At 32.0% G+C, this 25,346-nt stretch overlaps 1 protein-coding gene and 1 pseudogene across 1 annotated transcript; both read left to right on the top strand.

The window, feature by feature from the left end:
- The first annotated feature begins 388 nt into the window (after positions 1-388).
- Positions 389-4,234, top strand: LOC120154577. Its single transcript, XM_039166280.1, has 6 exons — positions 389-480; positions 2,499-2,537; positions 2,906-3,011; positions 3,105-3,163; positions 3,334-3,459; positions 4,213-4,234. Exons 1-5 carry the CDS (start codon positions 389-391, stop codon positions 3,428-3,430), a joined length of 393 nt encoding a protein of 130 aa, XP_039022211.1. The 3' UTR covers positions 3,431-3,459; positions 4,213-4,234.
- A 7,256-nt stretch (positions 4,235-11,490) lies between these two features.
- LOC120154562 lies at positions 11,491-22,117 on the top strand (annotated as a pseudogene).
- Positions 22,118-25,346: the final 3,229 nt, after the last annotated feature.

Raw genomic sequence — 25,346 nt, 5'->3', positions numbered from 1 at the left:
TATGGCACAAACACCGGTATATATTTATTTATAGTGGCGTTTTCTCACAAAACGCCGCAAAAAACTGGTAATTTAGCGGCGTTTTTAAATAAACACCGCAAAAGAGTAGATATTAGTGGCGTTTTTAGATAAATGCCGTAAAAGTTTTGGATATGGTGGCGTTTTCGCAACAAACGCTGCTATAAAACAGTAATGTAGTGGCGTGTTTTGATAAGTGCCGTAATATGTTTGTTTATAGTGGCGTTTTTTATTAAAACGTCGCGTATACATCTACTATAGTGGCGTTTTTATTAAAAATGCCGACATAGGGTAAATATATGGTCTCCTTCCCGATCCCTAAAATCATTTCAACACTGTTATCCTGAAAAGGGATTTCTCTGGTACAAGAATGGCACTCACACGATTCCAAGCGAAGTGGTATTCTGTCTTCTCCGGCGACAAAATACCACTTCTCTCACACAGTTATCTCACGGTTGCATGGTTTGATCCCTTCTCTCACTACTGAATTTTTTCAGTTATTGTTTTTGGTATTCTGAAAATGGGGATAACCTTAAAAGATAACGTAATTGAAAAAATAATAGCTTTCCCATATTTATACATAGTGTTTTAATGGTTTATTGGTTGGGAGCATTGTTTTGCCGTTTTCGAATCTCAAAATAATAGCTTTTGAAAATGTGAACAAATGGTTGTGGTAAAAAGAGCAGGTTTTGCCTTGAGTAAGAGAAATTATCGTCGGAATGTCCACGTGGCGTATTTGCTCTGACGATGGATCAAATTATCGTTGTGAGGCTATCAGTCCAAACTTGCCAATGATGACCCGAATGGAACTCCGAACTTGCCTTCCATGGTTGATCTCCTAATTGAAGGTAATAATCGCTGAAAGTTTCTGCCGCTATATTTGTATTGTATACTCTAAAATTTCATAGAGCGCACGTATGTAGGATGTTCGAAGCTTATTCAGAATGATGATGAAGGAGTGGATAAATACCCGATGTTTACAACCGAATTTGGTATCTCTGTGGCGTTGAAAGAATCTTCAATTGCAAAAGCAAGAGTTATCCTCAATGAAGACGACGTTGGCTCTACTGTTACTCCAAGTAAACGTTTCTAGCATCTATTTAATTTTTTTCCAACAAGTCATTTAGTTCCCAAGCCACCTCCAATCAAGTTTCATACTGTAGGTGGAAGTTCGTTATCTGTTTCAAGTGAAGCACTGAAGCGCGCAAGGAGTCTTCTTGGTGAACCGGATGTAGGGGATTTATTTGGTGAAATGGATGAAGAGTTTCTCCATATAGAGTTTACCCGGAGGAAAAACTTAACGAAGCGTCGTCAAACAAGGAAAACAGCTTTCCTACATCCTTTTCCCACGAAGGAGCAATGAAGACTAAACTATAGTGAATAATATGGCAATATGGTGAAGACTGTTTATGCATAACTTTAATGTCTTTAAATTTTAATGTATTTTGTTGTTAAGTATTTTTATGCATAACATTTGGCTTAATAAAATGTATGGTTGTTGTTAATTAGGTAAAAGTAAATGATAGTAAAGTTAGTTTATGTAGAGCATAAAAGGAATATTTAAAATGAAGCAAACATATATATAAATTAAGGTAATTAGCGGCGTTTGTTGATAAAAAAATGCCGCTGAAGCCATAACCTTTTGCGACATTTGTACAAAAACGCCGCAATAGGGTAAAATATACAGTGGTGTTTTATCAACAAACGTCGCAAAGAATTTGTAATTTAAGGGCGTTTTTTAGACAAACACCTTTACATAGTTGTACTTTAGAGACGTTTGAGTACAAACGCCGCAGTAAAATCTAGAGTGGAGTTTTAACTGTACAAAGTGGTTGTTATAGCGGCGTTTGAATATAAATGCCGCAATAGAGTCATAAATTAGAGGCGTTTTTAAACACAAAAGCTGCTATAGAATGTACTTTAGCGGCGTTTTTATAAAAACGCCGCAATAGGTTCGTCCATAGTGGCGTTTTTATAACAAACGCTACAATAGATGTAATATTTAGTGGCATTATTTCGACAAACGCCGCAAAATACTTTTACTTTAGCGGCATTTTTTTAAAAACGCCGCGAAAAATATATTCTTTACGGGCGTTTTTAAACATAAACGCCGTAAAATTTAACGTTTACCCCAAACGAACCGTTTTGCTCTGACTTAATTTTGTATCAAACCATTAGCAGATCCCTCACACCCCCAAAATCTCTCCATATTTGTTCGACCATCCACAAATCCACCCAGAGGTTATCCTATCGATCCCTAACTTCCCTACTGCTGTGCTCCATTTTTTCTTTCATTCAAAAATAGTTGGTCTATTTTTCATCGCAGAAGCATCTCTGAAGCCCTAAGCGTTTGAATTTCAGCTTCTATTGGGAATCTTTCGCAGGGGTTGAATTTTTAACTCTCTTGTTTGAATTTTAGTTTTGTAGTGGTTGGAGTTTAGAACATTTATCAATTAAGCGAATTTTCTTTTTTGATTCAGGCACCAGAGCAAAACGGTTCGTTTTTTTGATATAGACAGGTGGGTATTTTCTCCTTTAAGTTTGGGTTTCTTTTATATTCACTGTTTCCCCCCCTTCAATTAGGCTTCAGTTTTTCTATTTGGGATGAAGCAAATCTGGGGTTGTTTATTATTGCTTGGTGTGTGATTAAATCTTAGGTAGAGTTAGTTGTGTTGACTATTTTAGTGGGATTTATTTCATTATTTGAAACCTTTTCCTCGATTCAACTTTCATTCTTCCTACTTTAGAGGGACTAGCAATTTTTTAGGGGTTAAAAAGATGAATAGATAAGGATTTTTTTAGTTTTGATGCTTAACAAGATGGGATATGTATGTATATTGCTTGGTCTGATTATTATTATATTTTATTCTTTGTGGTGGTGAATCAGTGGACTCTGGGGTGGCCATTGCAAGTCTTCATCAATAGCAAAGGAGAACTGTGCTTTGAAGTGCCTCTCTCCTACTTGTTATGAGCTTATATATGAAAGTGATCCGGTATGTAAAACCCTTCCTTGTTGTGGTGCTCTACTGAGCCTGTTTCTATTATCCAGTTTGATTGTTTCTTCTTTTCTGATTTTTACATTGTAGCTCGAAGAAGGAGAGAAAGACTATATTAGGGGGCAAGAATTCAAGTATTGTATGTACAAGTAAGTTTCACACTTTTTATGCTTTCATCATGTCTTATCTGTTTGATATTGTGCTATAATCAGGCTTTTATTTGACATATCTTAAAATATGTGGGAGTTTTGTATGATTCTAAACGAGAATTAGGGTATTAGAAATATGTTGAGAATATAATGCAAGATCTTCCTGGCAGCACGATATGTATTCGGATAAGGGGTCTGCTTTCCAGGGACAAGCAGGTCGGGCCCCCGCTATTTAAACCAGAACGAAACTTTACATCTCAAATTTAGATTACGGTGTTTCCAGCGACGACGTTAAGGTATTTTTATTTTTTAAAAAAAATCTCTACTATTTTCTAATTGTATTCTTAGTTTAAGATTTACTGTTCTGTCTCGATCTGTTATTATTTTAACGGTGGTATTCATTTCAATTTTTGTTTAATATATGCTCACGTTCCTGATGATTCTCTGGCTTACCTGTTTGAAAATTTGTTGAAATATTCATTGTAATTATAAACCTTAGCAGTGAATAGTAGAACATGTAGAAACTTTACATCTGTTATTTGTCTCCTTGATGTTTTTATGTTTTACACTTGCAGAGTGCATACACGTTTTGTCTATATTTTTCAGTTAGGTTGTGTGCTGAACATTTCTAGAGTTGCATTAAATCTCCATGAGATGTTAATTTTAATGTTAATTATTGGTTGAACTTTCTCCTTATTATCAATTTTTTTTGAAATTTAAAAAATAATTGAATGTTTGTCTGCTATGAAACAAGATCAGAATGTTTACCTCTACTACCACAAAACTTAGATGAAACTATCAGTAATACAACACAATTTCAATGGGTTCGGGAGGACGTTGATGAAGATATTTATGACAACTAACATTACATAAGACTGTTGTAGGATTTTATATCTTCATTTATTTATTTATAATGTTATAACCTTTAACATGTTGTCTTTCAATGTATTCATTAATTAAATCATTTTTTATTACTCATGTTTGTTTATTACAAATATAATGCTGAGGAGAAAAAATAACTGATTTGCGGGTTGTTCGAGCTACTGAAGACCATGAAGAAAGAAATAACGAGGAATCGAATGCACCACAGTCTTCCAACGTTCCTGAAACTGTTGAAGAAGTAGAAATTCAAGGTAATCTTTGAAACTTTATTTACTACTTTGTTCATTTTCAAAACTGACATTTAATAATTTCTTAAATAGTTGAAAATGCTGGAACGCGCAAGACTCGAGGACGTACAACTTTGAAGGAATTATACCAACTTCCTCCTCGGCATCGTGTCAAAGTTTCAAGAAACGATGCCAGTCAACCTATTGGCCCAGAATCACGTCTTCTAGCAGGTTACTTAGGCATAGTTGGACGTAATGCGAATCTGTTACCGATCAATTATGAGTCATGGCATGAAATGCCTAATAGTAACAAAAATCAAGCGTTGGATTTTGTTAAGGTAATAATGTCATTATAATAGATACTCAATAGAAATTCAATACTAATTTATACTTACGGTGCACACTTATTTGCTGTATAGGAGATATTTGTTTTAGAGGTCTCTGATGATTATGTGAAGCAAGCGTTAGGGAAGAGATGGAGGGACCACAAGAGCTCCTTAAAGAAGAAATACTTCAAGAATGATCTCAGCCTTGAAGAGAAGTTGCAAACAGTCCCACCAGGAATGCTCAGGTACCAATGGGAAGATGCAGTCAAATTTTGGAGTTCTCAAAAAGGTCAGGTATATATATTTTTCATAAATACTTGTAACGAAATTTAAATCATCATTATAAGTGGTTGTTTGACATTGTAGGACCGAGAGCATGTTGGTGTTGCTAGTATGCAACAACAAAAGTTTACGCACACGGCTGGATCGAAGAGCTTTGCTTGTATAGCTCATGAGGAGGTATTATAGATTATTGAAATATTTTTTTTATTCCATGTACATACTAACTCATAGTAATGACATTATGGTACATTGTAGGAAAATACATCTGGTTCTAAAGTTGGTCGAATCCAACTCTTCGATATGACACATACGAAGAAGGATGGCACTCCTATGACTGCTAACGCTGCAGAAATTATGGTACGTTTATTGGGTAGATGTTTTAAATTTACCTGACTTTATTTATATTTGTACCATGACATTTTTTATTTTAATTAATTATTTATTGTATTATTAGGAAAAATTGAGGGAGAAAAGGGCGGAGTATCATGCTACTGCTTTGAGTCAAGGTATTGTTAATGATGATGACATTGAAAACCAAGCTATTAATGACGTTTTGGGTCCTGAAAGATATGGTCGGGTGCGCTGTCAAGGATCATTCGTTACTCCCACCAAATATTTTGGATCCAGTTCATCACAGTACATGTCATCACAGTCTCGATCTTCCCAATTAGAAGTTGGTCGTTTAAAAGAAAAGTTGGCTAAGATGGATCAACAAACGGCTAACTTGAAAGCGGAAAATGAAGCAAGAGAAGCAGAGAGAGCAGCAGCGGAAGAAAAGAGAGAAGCAGTGGCAACACAGAGAGAATCAACATATCAGCAGAGATGTGAAGAATTTGAAAAATGACTCAATGATATGATGTTGATGATACAAAAAACGCAACCTCAGAATCCACCATCGTAGCCTCATTTATGTTATGAGCATTATGTTAATGTTACTGAACCGTGTTTAACTTAACTTATATTACGTTAATGAAAACTTTTATTTATTATATTGGATTTGATGTTGCTTGTTATAGATATAGAGTTTGATGTTATTACTGTTTTGTTTGTTGGATAATGGAACAGGTTGAAAAAATAGATTTGAGGTATTAAGCATAATTTTTAGAACTGTTAAATTCTGTGTTATTTAGCGGCGTTTGTAACAAAAACGCCGTAATATACCATACATTTAGCGGCGTTTGTATCATAAAAACGCCACTATATACCAATTTTTAGCGGCGTTTGTATTAAAAACGCTGCTAAATCTCAACGCCTATTGCGGCGTTTTAGCTAAAAACGTTGCTAAATCTCAACACATATTGTGGCGTTTTCGCTAAAAACGCCGCTAAATATTAAGACATTGCAGTGTTTGTGAAGAAAACGCCGCTAAACATCAAAACCTACTGCGGCGTTTGTGAAGAAAACGCCACTAAATATCAACAACTTTGGCGGCATTTTTTACGCCGCTATATGTTGTGACATATTGCAGCATTTTTTTGTTGAAAAACGCCGCAAACTTTAGCGGCGCTTTTAGCGGCGTTTGTCATAACGCCGCAGGTGTTTTTAGATGCGCTTATAAACGATGCTATAAGTAAAAAAAACGCTGCAACAAGCCACTTTTGCTGTAGTGTGGGCACCGTTTTAGGGCACAAAGCCATGTGAGAGTAGACAACTTCAATTATTTTCTTTGTACACCAAACAATTTGAACTTGGGCAACAAGATGATGATTTTTTAGTGAATAAGTTTCCATTAATTTCTTATATTATAATAGATGTCTGGGTAAGTGAAAATTTGAAACTTTATTTTGAAAAAATTAACAACTTAATTATTTCTATATATATATTGTAATTATAATACACCTTATTTATTTACATATGTCAAAGAATTGAGGTACCATTGCAGGTACATGGCCCAACACATTTTACTAATTATAAGGTATTTGTTCATAAGACATACGCAAAACAAAACACCTTTTCTCTTATTGTCTTTAAAGGGAAGGAATGGTATGCTTATAAGTCATCATTGTTTTACAACATATGCTATGTTAACATTATATTATACTATTCTGTTTAAATAAACATATAATTGTACTAAAATGTGCCAACATTGGCAATTAATTTTTGATATTTTTACAACGTTTAAGAATTTAGGTTATATATATATACACACACTCTTATAGTATGTATGTATATATATACATTAAACTATTAAGTTTGACCCTTAAAAATGTTTATGATAAATTATTAAATTTAGTTGTTACAAAAATATGTATATTTTATATTATTGTTTTATTTTTAAATGAGTAAAAAATATTTTTTTCTTTTGTCATTTCTTATTTTAAGATAAAAAAATTCCTTGTGTATTTTTTATATTTGATTTTACATTTTTTAGAATTGTTTACATTCTTTGAGTTGATTATTTCAATTAAATTATTAATTATTCAATTTATAATTTATAATTTCATTTCACTTGAAGGTAAATTTTTAAAATATTTTTTAATTTAATTTTTTATACTTTTATTTTAAATATCTATATTTATTATGTGAGTTCATGAATTTGCATATGTAAAAATAAAAATTTAGACACGATTATAGATTATTATTGATGTATTTTATTTTTTAAAATTTTTATGTGAACGAATGAATTTTAAAGATTCATAAAACTTTCTTTGATTAATTTATTTTTTTAATATATATTTGATATTGATAAAAGTATTAAAATAGTTCATTTAATATATATAATTTTTTTTAAAATGACCCCTTTTAGAAAGATTATAAATAAATACTATCCTATAATCATTATCACCTATTAAAAAAATTAGATTAATATTTTTTTAATGAAATTGATATTTATATTTGTGTTATCTTATTTTTGTTTAAAAACCCATTCAAACCAACTTTTTTTTATTAATATAGGGTAAGTATAAGGTATTATCTGTTCAAAGATAATTCTTAACCTTTCGACATTGAACACTCACACCCAAGCATCCATGGTGCTCAAACTCATATTCTCAAGTAATAACAATAATTCATTTACCAAAGACCACTTGGTTCGTCCTCAAACCACTTAAAAGAAAATAAATAGACATTATTTTAAAAACATTAACACTAATTTAAAATAATATTATATATTATTTTTTTAAATTATGACATCACAATTTATTTATTTTTAATTCCCCTCTTATATATATCTTGTCATGTTTATCATCCATCTTAAGGGAGAAAGATACATGTTTATTTATTTTACATTTGCATCCCATATACATTATTCAAAAAAGAAAAAAGAGAAAAAATAGAAGAGAATTAAAATATTTTTCAGGCTGATTAATTAAACAACAAACTAGAAATTGCCTCCTGTCAATATATTACCGACGATCATCGGGCAAAATTCTTGAGATAATGGTGTGGAAAAAAAATTCCTGAGATAATGTTGTTGGAGAATTATTTGCTGAGATTCGAACGTTGGTCGTGAACTAAATGAAGTCGTCAAGTCATCCCTATGACATGTGCATGCGCCATGACTAGGTCCACATGCACGCCCAACGACCTATATATTCATGCCTTGCATCTTTTAGAATTTCAACATCTTTGTATAAAATATTGAATTACAACTTGCTTTCACGTGCATGGGCCATGCCTATTATGATAAAATAGCCTATTTAAAATATTTATTACTCCCCATGGAATTATTTCTTTGGGTGCCATACATGGGAAACTAATGTTTGCTTCCCACGTGCAAACGACCTCCTTCGTCGCCATACATGGAATTATTTCTAACATATAAATTTTGAATTATGATAAAATCAATTATTAATGTATTATTTTATTTTATTATTATATTAATATTTTTTATAGTATTGATATATGTTTTTTACTTTTTAAAATTTTCGAATTATTTAATTAGATTTGTTTTATATAATATTATTTTTATTATTAAATGATTAACTTTTAGTATCTAATGATTTAAAAAATAGCCTATTAATATATTATTATGTAATATTAATCTTATATTGACTACCAAAACTGTGATGGTTTGTATAAAATAAGATTGACAATAAAGAGGCAAAATTCTTGAGATAATGATGTGAAAAAAAAAATCTTGAGATAATGTTGTTGAAGAATTAAATGCTGTTGAAAAAAAATTCTTGAGATAATGATGGTGGTTATAATTTTTTTTTATAAGAAGAAATTGATTGGAGGAAGAATGGTTAGGATTTAGTGTGTAGGGTTTAGGGTTTTTATCAATAACCAAAATATTTTAGGGTTTAAGGTTCACAAAATCAATAGTTACTTATATTATTTGTTGTATATTGATTTTGGAACCCTAAACCCTAAAATATTTTAGTTGTTGCTGGAAACCTTTATAAATTCATGGTATGTTGAGGGCAATGAAAGGGGTAGAGGATGGTGATATCTACCATGATGGTGGTTACAGATTTTTTTATAAGAAGAAATTGATTGGAGGGAGAATGGTTAGGGTTTAGGGTTTATAGTAATAAACAAAATATTTTAAGGTTTAGGGTTTATAGTAATAACCAAAATATTTTAAGGTTTAGGGTTTAAGGTTTAAGGTTCACAAGTAACTATTGCCTTTGTGAACCATAAACCCTAAAATAGTTTGGTTTCTACTAAAAACCTTAAACCCTAAACTATAAACACTAAATTTTAAACCCTAAACCCTAACAATTCTCTCTCCAATCAATTTCTTCTTATAAAAAACAATTCTGTAACCACCATCATGATAGATATCACCATCCTCTACCCTTTTCATTGCCCTTAACATACCATGAATTTATAAAGGTTTTCAATAGCAACCAAAATATTTTAGGGTTTAGGGTTCCAAAACAATATACAACAAATAATATAAGTAACTATTGATTTTGTAAACCCTAAACCCTAAAATATTTTAGTTGTTGCTAAAAACCCTAAATCTTAAACAATAAACCCTAAACCCTAAATCCTAACAATTCTCCCTCCAATCAATTTCTTCTTATAAAAAACAAATATGTAACCACCATCATGGTAGATATCACCATCCTCTACCCCTTTCATTACCCTCAACATACCATTATCCTATCTCAACAATTAATTCTTCAACAACATTATCTCAAGAATTGTTTTTCACATCATTATCTCTAGAATTTTGCCTCTTTATTGTCAATCTTATTTTATACAAACCATCACAGTTTTGGTAGTCAATATAAGATTAATATCACATAATAATATATTAATAGGCTATTTTTAAATCATTAGATAATAAAAGTTAATCATTTAATAATAAAAAAAATATTATATAAAACAAATCTAATTAAATAATTCGAAAATTTTAAAAAGTAAAAAAACATATATCAATGCTATAAAAATATTAATATTAATATATAATAAATAAAATAATACATTAATAATTGATTTTATCATAATTCAAAATTTATATGTTAGAAATAATTCCATGTATGGCGACGAAGGAGGTCGTTTGCACGTGGGAAGCAAACATCAACTTCTCATGTATGTCACCCAAAGAAATAATTCCATGGGGAGTAATAAATATTTTAAATAGGCTATTTTAGCATAATAGGCATGACCCATGCACGTGAAAGCAAGTTGTAATTCAATATTTTATACAAAAATGTTGAAATTCTAAAAGATGCAAGGCATGAATATATAGGTCGTTGGGCATGCATGGCTAGCCATGACGCATGCACAGGTCGCAGGGATGGCTTGACAACCTTCTTTGTCGCCCGGACCACTTGGCAACCAACGTTCGAAATGTAGCAAACTCCTTATCTCAGCAAATAATTCTCCAACAACATTATCTCAGGAATTTTTTTTTCCACACCATTATCTCACAAATTTTGCCCCGATCTTCGATTATATATATGAAAAAGAAGAGATTTAAAATATATTTCAAGGTAAATTATTATTTTAGTATCTAAACTATCAATTTTGGTCTATTTTAGGACCTAAACTTGTATTTTTTTTAAAAAAAATCAGACCTAAAGTTTATCTTATATTTCATTTTAGTAGATGCCATTAAAAACTTTAGTTTTTGTTTCATTTTATTACCCACGTTCAAAATTTAACGTTAATTTTTTAAATAATAAAGGTTTAGGTGCTAAAAAAGGACAAAAACTGATAATTTAAGTACTAAATGCGTTAAGTTTTTAGCGGAGGGTACTAAAATGAAATGAAAACTAAATATTATGTATATTTGTGAAAAAATTGAAAATTTGAGTATAAAAATAGACAAAAACTAATAATGTAAGTGCTAAACACGTAATTTACCCAGAAAGAAAAAGAAAAAGTGGAGGGGATGGGGTGGGGTGGGAACGGGGGAGAAAGAAGACTTCAACATCAAGACAAGTAAAAGACAGTTAGCAATGAAGGAAGCTCACCAATTACTACCCCTTTTAAGCCTTGCTTTCCTTCCTCTTCACCTTTCAAAAATTGTCTTCTTCAATTCAAGGTATCTGTTTTCTACTACTCACTGCTTCTTCTTCTTCTTCTTCATCTAACTCTGCTATTTTGGCTTCAAATTCCACTTATACTTTCAACTTATATCCCATGGATGAAGGCATTTCACTGTATATTTCAGCTATCAAAGCACTTTATATACTAACAATTCAATTTCTTCAACTAGTGTTTCAGGTTTCCCGAGAAAATTCTCTTCGTTTTCCTCCAACTTATCTCTTGTTTCCGCACAGTTTTGCTCTTTGACCGGTGACTAAGGTTTGCTTCAGAATCACTCTATCTTCTTTTTGTTCATCGAATTTCGAAATAAACTTTGAAAAACAATGGCCATTTAGTAATGGCTACTTTAACTAAGAAATTAAAATGACAAAGCAGTAATAATTTCAGCTTTTTTTGCAGGTTTGTGTAAATTTTTTCGTATAAAGTAACATGGTTGGATCAACGGATTTCGTTGACGAGATAGATTGTGGAAGCTTCTTCGACGACCTCATCGACTTCCCTAACGGAGATGTCGAACTCGACTCTACCGCCGCGTTTCCTAGCATTTGGACAACTCAGCACGAGTCATTACCTTGTTCTGACTCAGTTTTTTCCACCAACAGTGCTTCCGACCCCTCCGCTGAACTCTTTGTTCCGGTTAGTGTAGTGACTAGTGTATTTTTTTTAAATCTATTTTTACTGAAAGTAGTTTTTCTGCTTATTAAAGTTGATTTTGTGCGTGAAATTTGGCTAATTTTAATTATAGATTCTATACCACATAGATTAAAATTTGCAAACTATTTCAAATATTAGTTGGAATATCCGACTAAAATGAGATTTGGTTTTTGCAGTATGAAGATATTGTTCAATTGGAATGGATGTCAAACTTTGTTGAAGATTCTCACTGTAGAGCAAGCTTGACAATTAAGAAAGAAGAGTCCTCTTCCATCAGGAAGGTAAGGCCTAATGAGTCCATATTTCTTGTTGTGTCATAGATCGTAAATATTTGGAGTTATATAAATTTTTACGCATTCCTATATTTGTGTTGTGTTTGACCAAAATTCCAGGCATCCCATCATCAATTCCGGACTTGTAGTCCAATTTCAGTTCTTGAAAGTAGCAGCTCCTACTCAGAAGCGAAACCATTGGCGTGCAGTCCTGAAACGGTTGCTCCCGGGAAGCGCAGACGTGCACGCAGCAAATGTCCTTGTCCGGTAAGTTCAATAATTTTCCAGGAGTTCTGCTGATCTCCCCAACTTCATCTGTCAACGAGAGTGACATTCCTCAGCCCTTTGTTTTCTCGAAGGTACCGTCGGATTCTGAGAACTATGCCAAGTCCCAGCTTCTGATCAAATTACTGAAACAAGTTAATGCGGAACATAAGAAGAAGAAGAAGAAGAAGAAGATAAAGCTATCGCTTTCAGATCCAGCAGGCACTGCTGATGATAGTCAACATCCAACAGCACAAGTTGTTAGGAAATGTATGCATTGTGAGATAACAAAGACGCCACAATGGAGGGCAGGGCCAATGGGTCCGAAAACCCTTTGCAATGCTTGTGGCGTTCGATACAAGTCCGGCAGGCTCTTCCCAGAGTACCGGCCTGCCGCGAGTCCAACGTTTGTTCCGTCAAAAGTTGTGCCCTAGCACCTACCACAACAATGTTCGACAACAATTCAACAGAGCTGATTCCAAATAAAAGCAACCCTGCATTGGATTATATATAAAGGTCCGAGCCAACACATCCGATCATGGGTATCGTTATATACCTTGAAAGATCATTCAAATACACGAAAAGTGTGTACCATAGCTTCATTATTTTATTTCTTTGATCTTTGTTCTTTTTTCCTGTACAGGGTTGAAATAGGGAAAATAGGAGCAATAGATGGCCAATATTTAAATAAGAGAAATAGAGAGATTGTAGTGAGAACTTTGAGGCAAAAAGGGTAGAGAAAATGGAAGCTTAAGAGTTAGCAGAGTTGTAGGTTTTAGCAACGATTAGGTCCTTGAAATGCCATTAATTATTGAAGTTTATGTATTTTTTTGGTAAGAATTCTTAATTTTTGCAGTTCATTTTTTTGTAGAAATAAAAACTTGAGAAGTTAATTTCAATTGAATTTTTCCGGTGATCAACTCTGAGGTGAGATTCCGGTAGCTGCATATATCAACTTCAGGAGATATCGGGCCACCCATGCTACATACGATTACATGGTAGGAACACACCACAATATTTAAAGATGACATCTAAGAAAAAAAGGTTCTTTATCATGATCATGATGAAGCTAAACTTCCATTCGCCATGAATTCCAAAACTATAGCATTGCTAGTCTATGCTTGAGCAACAAGTTATCAGCTTGACGAGATTCTGATGACCGATGTTTCTTAAACCACTGACCAATGATTATTTTGATAAAAGAATTTGTTCCAGTAGCAATGTGCCGACAAATTTATCATAAAATATTAAATGGTATGATGATATATAAATCAAATCATAATAGCCACAGAGCCATAGGAAACAAATAAGAAGGCAAAAAGAGATCAAACTTACACTGATAGTAGCTGTTGGCTTGAAAGCTACCCGCATGTTTATGATTTCCCCATTGGATATTCCACCCTGTAGGAGAACATTATAATATCATAATTCTCAGGTTGAACACATGAATTTAGCCCCAATGTTACTCAGATTCAAATGAAGGTATCGGATATAAATACGAGTCTGACATGAGTATATTCAATATTTTTAAGTTTTTCCATGTATTTGGAAGGTCATAATATGATTTGGGCATGGATACTTGAAGAAAAACAAAGAGCCAGAGAAACATAGTTTACCCAACAATCAAGAACTTGGGGACTACAAATAAATCAGCTAGTATTTATTAAATTTTTAGTTCGTACATGAAATTAAAGTTATAATAAATTTACTATATAAATTCTGGTTTAATTCGAGTTAAAATTCATCTTCAATTTAAGTTTCAAATCTGTAGATCTTTTTTGTAAAATATTATTTATTTGAGTACCAGAAGGTACAAAAATCAACTATAGGGGCTTTAAAAGATAATTTAAAACAAGTTTCCTCAACTCTAAATATGAGAGAACAATCATTTTTCCGATCGATCATTTTTTTCATGCAAAGGGATTGATTTTTTTTATATAGAAAATTATAAAATTAAATTTAGTCATACATAATTGAATTTTTATTAAATAAATGAATTAATAGTATATTAATTCAATTTAAAGTTTTACTATTTATAAATCTAATTATGATTTATAACATTTATGATTTTTTTAAAAGGGTAAGTTTTGTATATTATTTCAAGGTTCCAGAGTATATACGAAACCGAATTAAATGATGAAGGCCTCAACTAAAAACCTCCTTAGACTTAAGTGAAGAAAAAAGAGTGCCTACGATCCAATGACACAATCGAACCAAGTACATAATAATCCAACAAGCCGAATCAAGAGACCTAGACTAAGACGACTCAGCTATATGATTAAACACACTAAGGGTGCGTTTTATTCACGAAATATAATATTACCGGTGTGAATGAGATTATCGGAGGAAATAAGATTACTGAGAATGTTGTATTTTGTGTTTGGTTGGTTTAGCAGGAATGTAAGATTATCGTGTTTGGTTAAAGGAATAAAAGATTATTGGAATGTATATTTACCAAATTGTCCTTCTTATATATTGGGTTTTTAACAAGTTGAATTCTACTATAATTAATTTATATATTTTCTTTAAAAATTTTAAATTCATAAAATTTATATTTTTTTTTACAAAATTAAAAAGATAAATAGGTTTAATGAAAGGGTAAAATTTTATTTTAACCCCTGAACTTCATAAAAAATTCTAATTATGGACTTTTTTTTGTAAATCTAAAATAGTTTAAGGATAAATTTATAATTTAACCTTCGTAGAATTTTTTTTATTCAACGACAGAAGAATGATATTTTTTAAAGAAAAAAATTTAAGGCCATTTTAGTCCAAAACGCCGGTAATCCAACAATACCTAAAGAAAGAGGTAATCACATTCCCGGTAATATACCCCAAAATATCACTGTTGATAATAAAAGACTACCGGGGGCTGAAATGTTGACCAACCAAACGGGAAATGAGATTCCATTCCCCTGGTAATCTCATATTACCTGAACCAAACACCCCCTTAAAAGTAGCACACATAACCCATCAACAACATCCCTCCCACTTCCCAGCTACTAACAGCTGGAGAAACCAAGCCACATAAAACCCCAGAACCACTCTTGTAAAGTAAACCCCAGCACCACATAACAGTTTATGATAATGATTTAAACATATATCCACATAAAAACCCCAGAACCACTCTTGTAAAGTAAACCCCAGCACCACATAACAGTTTATGATAATGATTTAAACATATATTATGTGTCCTTGTAACTTAAAAAAAAGTCTACAATTCAATGACCAAATAATAATCATTGTGTCTAATTGATTAATGATAAATTAAAAGATTATCGGACAACTAACAATGGAGAATGATGATTCTTTTCGTACAAAGCTAATAAATTTATAATAGTATATGTGACGAATTTTTAAAAAAAAAATTAAATTGAATGCATATATATATTAATAATATAATTTTTTATGCAAGTAGATATAAATAAAACTTTAGAATCAACACTCTCAATAAAATAAATTACTAAAATAAAAAAAATTCGAATTTCAGGTTACCCATGAGCAAAGCCTACATCCATCACTTAATAATATTATAAATGAAAATATATTTAGGGTGTGTTTGTTTTCTGTAAAACTAATTACGGAATTGGTTTTTCCCGAAATTCCGTGTTTGTTTCATGTAATTCGTTTTTCAGAAAATGTTTTTCCGTGTTTGTTTCACGTAATTCGTTTTCCGAAATATAATTTCCTTTGTGTTTTCTGTAAAATGACTTACGGATTCATTTTCCGTAAGTCATTTTCTGAACTTTTCACTTCAAAGCAAAAATACTCAAAATAATTTTATTTTATGAATTTAATATTAATAAAATATTTTTAATATCATTTTAATAAAAATTAAATTATTAAAATATTTAAAATATTTTATTAATATAATAATATAATAGATATTATAATCAATTATATTAGATTTAATAATTTAATATATTATATTTTTATTTTAATATATATAATTTTTTTTATATATTATAATGAATATATTAATTTTATATTTAAATAATATTTTAGTAAAGATATTTAAAATATAATTAATATTTTTAAATATAATATAACGCTATTACTTTAATAAATAATATTTTAAATATTTTATTATAAAATATACCAATATTAATATTTTTTTTAAAATATAATAATATTTGATTAAATTTTTTATTAATTTAAATATTTATTAGTTTTATGATATTTATTTTTATTTTTAATATTTGTAATAAAAAAAATTTTAAAAAACTCTTCAACTAGTGGAAAAAAGGTTTAAATAACATCTTCCAAACATCATAAAACGTTTTCCAGATGTTTTCCAGAAATGTAATTCATTTTCCAGAATTCAAATTTCAATAATTCATTTTCCAGTAATTCAAATTCTAGTAATTCAAATTTCAGTAATTTATAAAAATACGTAGTATTGTTGGAAATTGGGTAGGGTATGTCAAGTCAATGGATATGATGCAATATATTCTATTATTGCCAAACATAAGTTAAAACACATTCTATTTATTTATTTATTTTTAAAATGATGTTGAAGTATTTATATCTAAATATAAGTTTTAATAAATTGATTATTTATAATGTATAAATTTTGATATAATTATTTATTTAAATCATGTTTGAAACACAAATTAGGTGAGTAGTGGTTAAGAGATTTATTATAATCTCTTAAGGTCTCAGATTCGAACATTACGTATACAAAGATATGAGCGTTCACTACCAAATGATTGAGAGCCTTTAAACAAATACTACAACCTAGATAACCGTATGGTTTAACCTAAACATATCAATTAACAGTTATAGCGGTTTCTATATTATGCTAACTATAATTTTTGTTAATAGTATGAGGTGATTACAAGTTAGTGTTCAAAAGATTTCTTAGCCATTAAAAAAGTACACACCATGTAGATGTAGTGCTCGAACCTAAAATCTCTATGGAGAACGAACAACACTTCCATTAATCATTGAGGTTGCTCATTGGATTCTTCTAATCATAATCTAACCGTTAAAATTTATTTAATCGCTAACAGTTAACTATTATTAATAATTCGGTTATAAGAAAACATTTAACATATTACAAATTTTACAAATTTCATTTATATATATTCATTGTTTGTTTTGAGCATAATAAAACTACCTTTCCAATAAATATTATATAAAAAATTTCAGGATAAATAGATTCTAAAGAAAGAAAAAAGAAACATATCGATACACATCTAAATACTACATATTATTGTATTAGTTTAAATTTCAAACACAACACACATCATCGTTAATCAAACTATAAAGTTCAACCTATAACAATAATCCATTACACCATAAAAGTTTTAAAGACAAATCTTTGATAAACATAAAACAATCATTATACCTCTATTTTCCCTTAAGATGTATATTTATGATTTAATAATAGTTAACTATCAATTAACTATTTTCTAAATATGTAACTGTTTAAAACAACCGGATTGGCTTGCCAGAAATGTTTCTTGTTGCTGCACTGGGGTAGTATGGTTTTTGTTATTGCAGAGTTGTGGAAGGGTTGATTTGTTCTGGTGCGATTAATTTCTTGGTTTTTCTAGTATCATATTGTCAGTTTTATGTTATATCTGTATGGTTAAGGAGTAATGTTTATGTTTCTGGAGGTATCATATTGGTTATGATTCATGTTCGAATTATTTGTATCATTTTCATCGATATGACACACTATTTTTCTTCCATTTAAGTCTAGAGAAATTTTTTTAATGAGACCCATATCAGTGATTGATTTTGTATATGTTTCACTTAATAAAATCATGGAAAACTTCATTTAAAAAAAACCGTAATTGTAACCGTTACTCATCGTTTAATAATATGATTAATCAAAATTATTAAATATTAATAATTTGATTAATCAACTTTTAAAATATAAAGAATATATTAAAAAATAGTTACATTTAATGTTTACATATTAATTTGTACACTCTTATAAGGAATAACTGAGAAGAAAATAATATTACAAGTGATGACTGAGAAAAAATAAACCAAAAAATAGACTAAAATATAGGGATAATGAGATATCAAGCATGACTAAGTACATTTTTTTTTTGGTATTACGTAGTTTTGTGCCTGATATTTAGCTTTATATATATATAAAGTTTTCTTGAACAATGCTTTAGAAACGTTTCTTATTAGATAGGTAGCTTTTTTATTTGCAGATTGGATCTCGTAGCTTTTTAATTTCTAAATTATATTTTTTTTAAAATTGAAATTTTAGAGTTAATTCATATAGTAATCATTGAAATTGTTAAGTTAAAATTTGTTATAATTTTTATGTAATAGATTTGGTTCCTAGTTTCAATTTCATAATTGTCGGGTGGTCGCTTTCTAAAAATTTTAATTTTTTATATAATTTAAGTATTTTCGTCCTCTAAAATTTTATAAATTTATTATTTTTAAATTTTATAACCCCATTTCTTCTAATATAAAATTTTGCGTTATAGACTTGTGTGAAAAGATATCAAAGTTTTGGCACGAAATTGAGCTAAAGTAGGGTATATATACGTGTGTGTATTATCTAAAGCAGGAAGAAAATATTCACATGCATTGCCTCGACACATTTTTAACTTGACAAAAAACAAATAAGATTTAGAAGTTTTCTAAAAATAATTAAGCATGAAATAAAACAAGATCGTTTGCATGATTGGAAAGTTTCTTATAAAGATATTACAATTCGGTATGTTGGAGTTTATGATGCTCTATCGATCAAGCAAAAAGTGCCAAGATGGAGTGAATTGGCCAAATAAAATCTTGGGAGTATAGAAAGAAAGGATATGAAAAATTGCACAACAATTTATAGTGGTTCAACTTCCTTAATGAAATTTACATTCACTATCTTAGCTTCACACTAAGGATTTCTCACAAATTCACTAATTTGTTCTTTCTTTTTCTAGGCTCAAGAGTAACATTCTACAAATTTTTAATTTTAGTAGCTAAACCAGAACCAAACCCCTTTTACAAAAGGATAAAAATAATGTAAACAAGAAACCTCTCAAAGGAAAATGTTTACCCAATTAAGCTCACTAAAACACACCATTTACAAGAAAAAAACAAAGGATAAATAATGAAAGCTTTTCTCTTGATGATCAATGCTTGGATATGTGTTGTGTAACCTTATTCAAGTGTCTTGAACTTCATTTTATATGTTGAAATGTGATTATGGTCGTTTCTAGCCGTTGGGGACTTAATTAATGCAAAATATAACTACTAAAACCAGGGAGTATCGATACTCGGGTTTGGAGTATCGATAATGCACTAATAAAAACTAGCTTTTTTATCGTTGGACTAAGAGTATCGATACTAGGGTTACAGTATCGATACCACTATACAAAGTAGTATTGATACTCCTTTGAGTATCGGTACCAATTTTGTTTACTGGAATCTAAACATATTTAAAAACAAATAGGCAGTATCAGTACTGCAATAAGAATATTGATACTTCCCTTACCTTGTGTATAGATACTATAAGAACATTATCAGTACTTCTTACCCAGAAAATTATTTTGTGTTCAAATTCAAGTTTTATGGATTTTGAATTATTTTTGAAAACTTTGAATAAATTCAATTTAGTCCAAAAATATTTTTCCCTTATATTTAAAATATCAAAATAGGTTCAACAATCTCCCCCTTAATAAAACATTTTATCCTTAAATTTGTTATATCAAAATAGGTTCAACAAGTATATATATACAGGGTAAGATCCAATTACACAAAGTGAAAACTCTAAGTTTTATATTTTATAGGACCGTTGGATGAGGAAAATTAAAGATTGAGATCAACAGTGGGAAATAGAAAGATATTCACTGAAAAAAGCAAGGAGTTAATCTTAGTCTTACATTTTTTAGGATTGGATGAGGAAAATTAAAGACTAAGATTAACAATAGAAAATGAGAAGATATTCACTAAAAAAACAAGAAATTAATCTCAACCTTTGATTTCTCTTATCCAGCAATCCTAAAAAAGTGTAAAACTTAAAAGTTTTACACTGGGTGTACGTGCAATGACAGATCCAGAAATATTTTTCAGGGTGAGCTTATATATATTAATAAAAAATCGTATGGGTGAGCACCTTCAGCAAATTACCAACTAACATAAGGAAATTCGAATTTCAGGATGGGCACGTACCCACCTTAGGTTCAACCTACATCTGCCACTGTGTACGTGGATGCTAACATATATATATAATATATATATATATATATATATATATATAAACAATAAATAAAGTAAATAATAAAATATTATAAAATTAGGTAAATTCCTTTTGACCCGAAATCAAATATTTAAACAAGTTTGATCTGTACTAGGTCAAAGATCATATTATAAATATGATTATAAATTAATTTAGTACGAACCAGATTATTATTCAGTTAATTCAATTTAACTGAAATCATTACGATATATAAATATATGATATTTGTAGATAATTAATTTTATTGTTAAAAGAAAAAAAAGATACGACACCATTTCAATACAGGAGAACTTTGTTGGCCCATGCAGATTTTGAACTTGCGACCTTCACGTTATTAGTACGACACTCAAACCAACTGAGCTAATAACACTATAATTGTTAAAAGTCAAGAAAAGTGGGCAGCTGAATTGTCAAAATATGCTACAAATTCGGTGGCTTTCGGTGCACCGAAAGTATTTGTTGAAAAATAATAATGAGATAATTACAATTAGTCCCTAGACTTTAGGGTATTTATAATATTAGTCCTTAAGCTTCAACTATAAATACCCTAGCCCATTTAGCTTCAAAATCATCACAAATCATTTCTTTCTCCCAATACTAAAGAGTTTAGAGAGTTTTCTTGTGAGTTGTGAGTGTTTTGTAAACACCTGTAAATTTTCTCTCTTTAGTAAAAGATCTGCAGCAGTCCGGAGACGTAGGCATAATTGGCTAAACTCCGTTATCAATTTTGGGTATTATTTTTCTTTTTTTATTTCGCATTCTCACTAATCTGGTTATAGGGAAATTACTCGATTTATTTCCCAACAACTGGTATCAAGAGCTTTTGGTGGTGAATATTTTCAGTTTTCTGCAAGGTTACTATTCACGTGAATAGTAAAATTTGGTCGGCGATACGAATTTGTCGACGGAGGTGTTCTAATACACGGTGGTTCACAAGAATTGTCAGAAACGATCCAAAAGAAGCCAGATTCGAGTGGGAGCGATGGCTTTGAGAAACGAAGTTGATGAGCTCAAGAGGGAGCTACTCATATGCAATGGAGCAATGAGTAAATGGGGTGCGCTCAAGACCTTCTTGGAAGGACTTAGACCAGGGGCGATGCTCGGGGGAGAGCAAGGAGATGCCCAAAGACTTTCGGAAGCCATAGTTGTAGCCGGAAAGCTGACTGAGCTTGCAGGTTACAAGCCAAGTAGCGATGTGTCGTCCAGGCCCATGCCCAGAGATAGTGGCAACAGTGGTGGAGACCGGGAAAAGGTGCAGTAGGGAGATGATAGAGAAAGCTCTTCGAATGGCCAAGGTGAGCCATCGACTGTTCGTAGCCAAGGAAAGCCATCGGGAAAGAATGGCAAGGCTAAGTCTGGTGTAAAGAAGAATGGGAGCAAGGAAAAATTGAAGTGCTACTTCTGTGATGGTCCTCATTTGATTAGAGGATGTCATGAGAAGTGTCGCCTTACAGCCATCATGGATAGGATGGAAGAAGGAGAAGTTGTGGGAATTGGCGCGGTCGCAAGTGTTAAAGCTACCAAGTTAGGAAAAAGACTTTGTCTGATTGATGGGATCAATACGGCCAAGCAAGGATCGAGACAAGGCAAGATTGTTGATGTTGAAGCAGTCGAACCCAAAAGAAAGCCCGAGATTACGAGTATCCAAGCAATCAAGACAGGGGAAAGACTTGGTGAGGCTACATGTTCCAAAGTAGCCGAATCAAGGAGCAAGAGTGATGCGATTACAAGTTCTCAAGTAGTCAACCCAGGATCAAAATGTGACGAGATTCCGGGTGTCAAAACAGTCGAGCACAAGAAGAGACCCGGTACGATAGCAAGAGATAAGACCGTCAAGTCGAGGGTGTGCAAAGTGAGCAAGTCTGCTCACAGTATACCAGGATGGAGGCGTGGTCCAAGTTGAGGCGCCTCAGGCATAAAGGGACACTTAAGGAGTATGTGAGTTGATTCAGAAAACTCATGCTCAAAGTCCCAAGTTTGACTGAAGAAGATGGATTCTTCACCTTCATGTTCAGATTGAAGCCATGGGCGAAGAGAGTGTTGGAGCGAAGAGAAGTCAAGGAGTTGTCTAAAGCCTTGACAACCGCTGAGTCCATCAAAGAATTTGGAGTCAAGAAGAACAAAACTTCCAAAGCAAAGCCGAAAATCGAGGGTAGCGGCAAGAGATTCCGTGATAAAGGAAAGCCAGAGGATGAGGAATGTTGTTCCTCGAGTGCCAAAGAAAATCCACTCAATGATGAACCAAATGGTGAGTCTAGGGAAGATGTGTACAGTCTTAGAACAAGTGTGAGTGTCAAAGATGCTAAGCCGGTGGTAAGAGTCGAGCAAACGAGGGGGCGCAAACTTAAGATGCCACAAGTGTTGCAAAATTACCCGAGGGGAGCCGAGTCATCCAAGGTGATGGATGAGCCCAAGTTCGAGTTGTCCAAAGAAGATGACAAACCCATGATCAAAGAAGCGTTGAGAGCTGGCTCACTAAGGTTCATTTCTGCCAAGGCGAGTAGAATCCAAGTGTAGGAGGATTTGTCCATGTCCAAGGAGTTTGTCGAGCATGTTCGCGTAGAGAACATGGCTTCAGAGACCATCATAAGAGAAGGGTCGAAGAAAGGGCTTGCTGAGGATGTTCAAGTGAGGAACAATCCTTCAAAGACTAGTAGACAAGAGTTGAAGGAAGCTAAGATGTTGAGGGACAAGGCAACCACAGAGAAACTGCCCATTTACAAGGTGGTAAGTGAGCTCCAACCTTCGTGTTAGAAGGGAGGAGGCAAGAAGAGGCATCAGACTTTGCCGTGAGAAAGTGTCGATGCATGATGGTGCAAAGAACTCCAATGACAAGGGTTCAATGCGAAAAGTGTCAGACTTCAGGGAGTAAGAAGGGTTGACGCAGATTTAGAGTAACAAGACCATAAATGTTGTTGCATTGATCGAGGTGTAAATACAGATTAAAAACAGTCTTCAAGTGGGAGATTGTTAAAAGTCAAGAAAGGTGGGCAGCTGAATTGTCAAGATATGCTGCAAATTCAGAGGCTTTCGGTGCACCAAAAATTATTTGTTGAAAAATGGTAATGGAATAATTACAATTAGTCCCTGGACTTTAGGGTATTTATAAGATTAGTCCTTAAGCTTCAACTATAAATACCCTAGCCCATTAAGCTTCAAAATCATCCCAAATCATTTCTTTCTCCCAATACTAAAGAGTTTATAGAGTTTTCTTGTGAGTTGTGAGTGTTTTGTAAACACCTGTAAATTTTCTCTCTTTAGTAAAAGATCTGTAATAGTCCAGAGAAGTAGGCATAATTGTCTGAACTCCGTTATCAATTTCGGGTATTATTTTTCCGCTTTTATTTCACATTCTCATTAATCTGGTTATAGGGAAATTACTCGGTTTATTTCCCAACACTAATCAACTGAGGTAATAGACCATTTACATCATAAATAGCTTTATTTCATTAAGCAATATTTATTCTATTTAAAAGATGTTAAAACAACTTTTAGTCCTTAAACTAGATAACTTTTCCTAAAACAATGTAAGAGTACCACATTATCAATACCTTGTAATTTACACAAACCAAACATTAAAATACTTGAAATCACCTTCATCGGTAGCACAAGTTGTTCGAGATTAGCAATGATGAAACTAAATTTGAGTTTCTTCCAAGTTAGAACTTGAATAGTTTGCATTTGCAAGAAAAAATGTAAGCTTAACAGTTCTACTTGCCATTACAAGTTTATCTTCATCTCCTCCTAGGCTTGAGTTAATTAAGCGCTAAAAAATCAAAATAGTCTTTCTCAATTTTTTTCAATGGATCAGGTTACATTTTAAAACCTTCATCAACCAACAATTACATGATGAGAAAAGCTACAACATCAACAAACCAAATTCTAATGTCATACGAATTCTACAACCATGCCGGTGAATAATAATCCGTGCATAAATAAGGGTAACAATATGGAAATCCATCCCCCAGAAAAGTACCAAGGCTCCCCATGCTACACGTCCCGGTTGCTCCTCGTTAGATCCTCGTTTTCATTGCTAAGAGAATTGATTCTTGACTGTAGAATGTTGATCATAGTTTGAGCACTCATCATTTCTAGCTTCAATATATCCCTCTCTTTGGCAATTTTGTGGACCTCGTTTTGCAATTCCTTGATAAGTTCCATGCAGCCAAGAGGAACTATGGATTCTATACTACTCGTGATGAATTTTGGTGGAGGAGGAACACAAGGTTTCTCTTTCATCTCGATAGATTCTATTAATGAAAATTCCAAGAGTGCGGAAATTGCCTTTTTTTCGGATGATGGAGATATTGTGGTTGTTTTAGCTGCTGTCGTTGTTGTAGGTGAGCAACAACCCTGAGTCATTCCAGTAGAATTCTCAAAAATATTTGCATGGTTTTGACCTGAATTGTCACCCCGCCTTATCTTGTATTGGAATAGAGATAAGGGTAATTCTCGATTATGAATGCATAGCGGCATGCAATCATGTGACCTGTCAATCTTGCATGGATGTAACAAAATACGGTCATCCATTCTTTCATTTGGGGTATGAGCATTCTAAACATTAGGTTTTAAAATACTAATAGATCATTGAAAAAGAGAACACTAATAACCCTATCTCTTTCT

Source organism: Hibiscus syriacus, unplaced genomic scaffold (genome assembly GCF_006381635.1).
Source record: "Hibiscus syriacus cultivar Baekdansim isolate YM2019G1 unplaced genomic scaffold, ASM638163v2 tig00111132_pilon, whole genome shotgun sequence".
Lineage (NCBI taxonomy): Eukaryota > Viridiplantae > Streptophyta > Magnoliopsida > Malvales > Malvaceae > Hibiscus > Hibiscus syriacus.
Note: the sequence above shows the minus strand (reverse complement) of the source record. Positions and strands in the feature narration are given on the sequence as shown.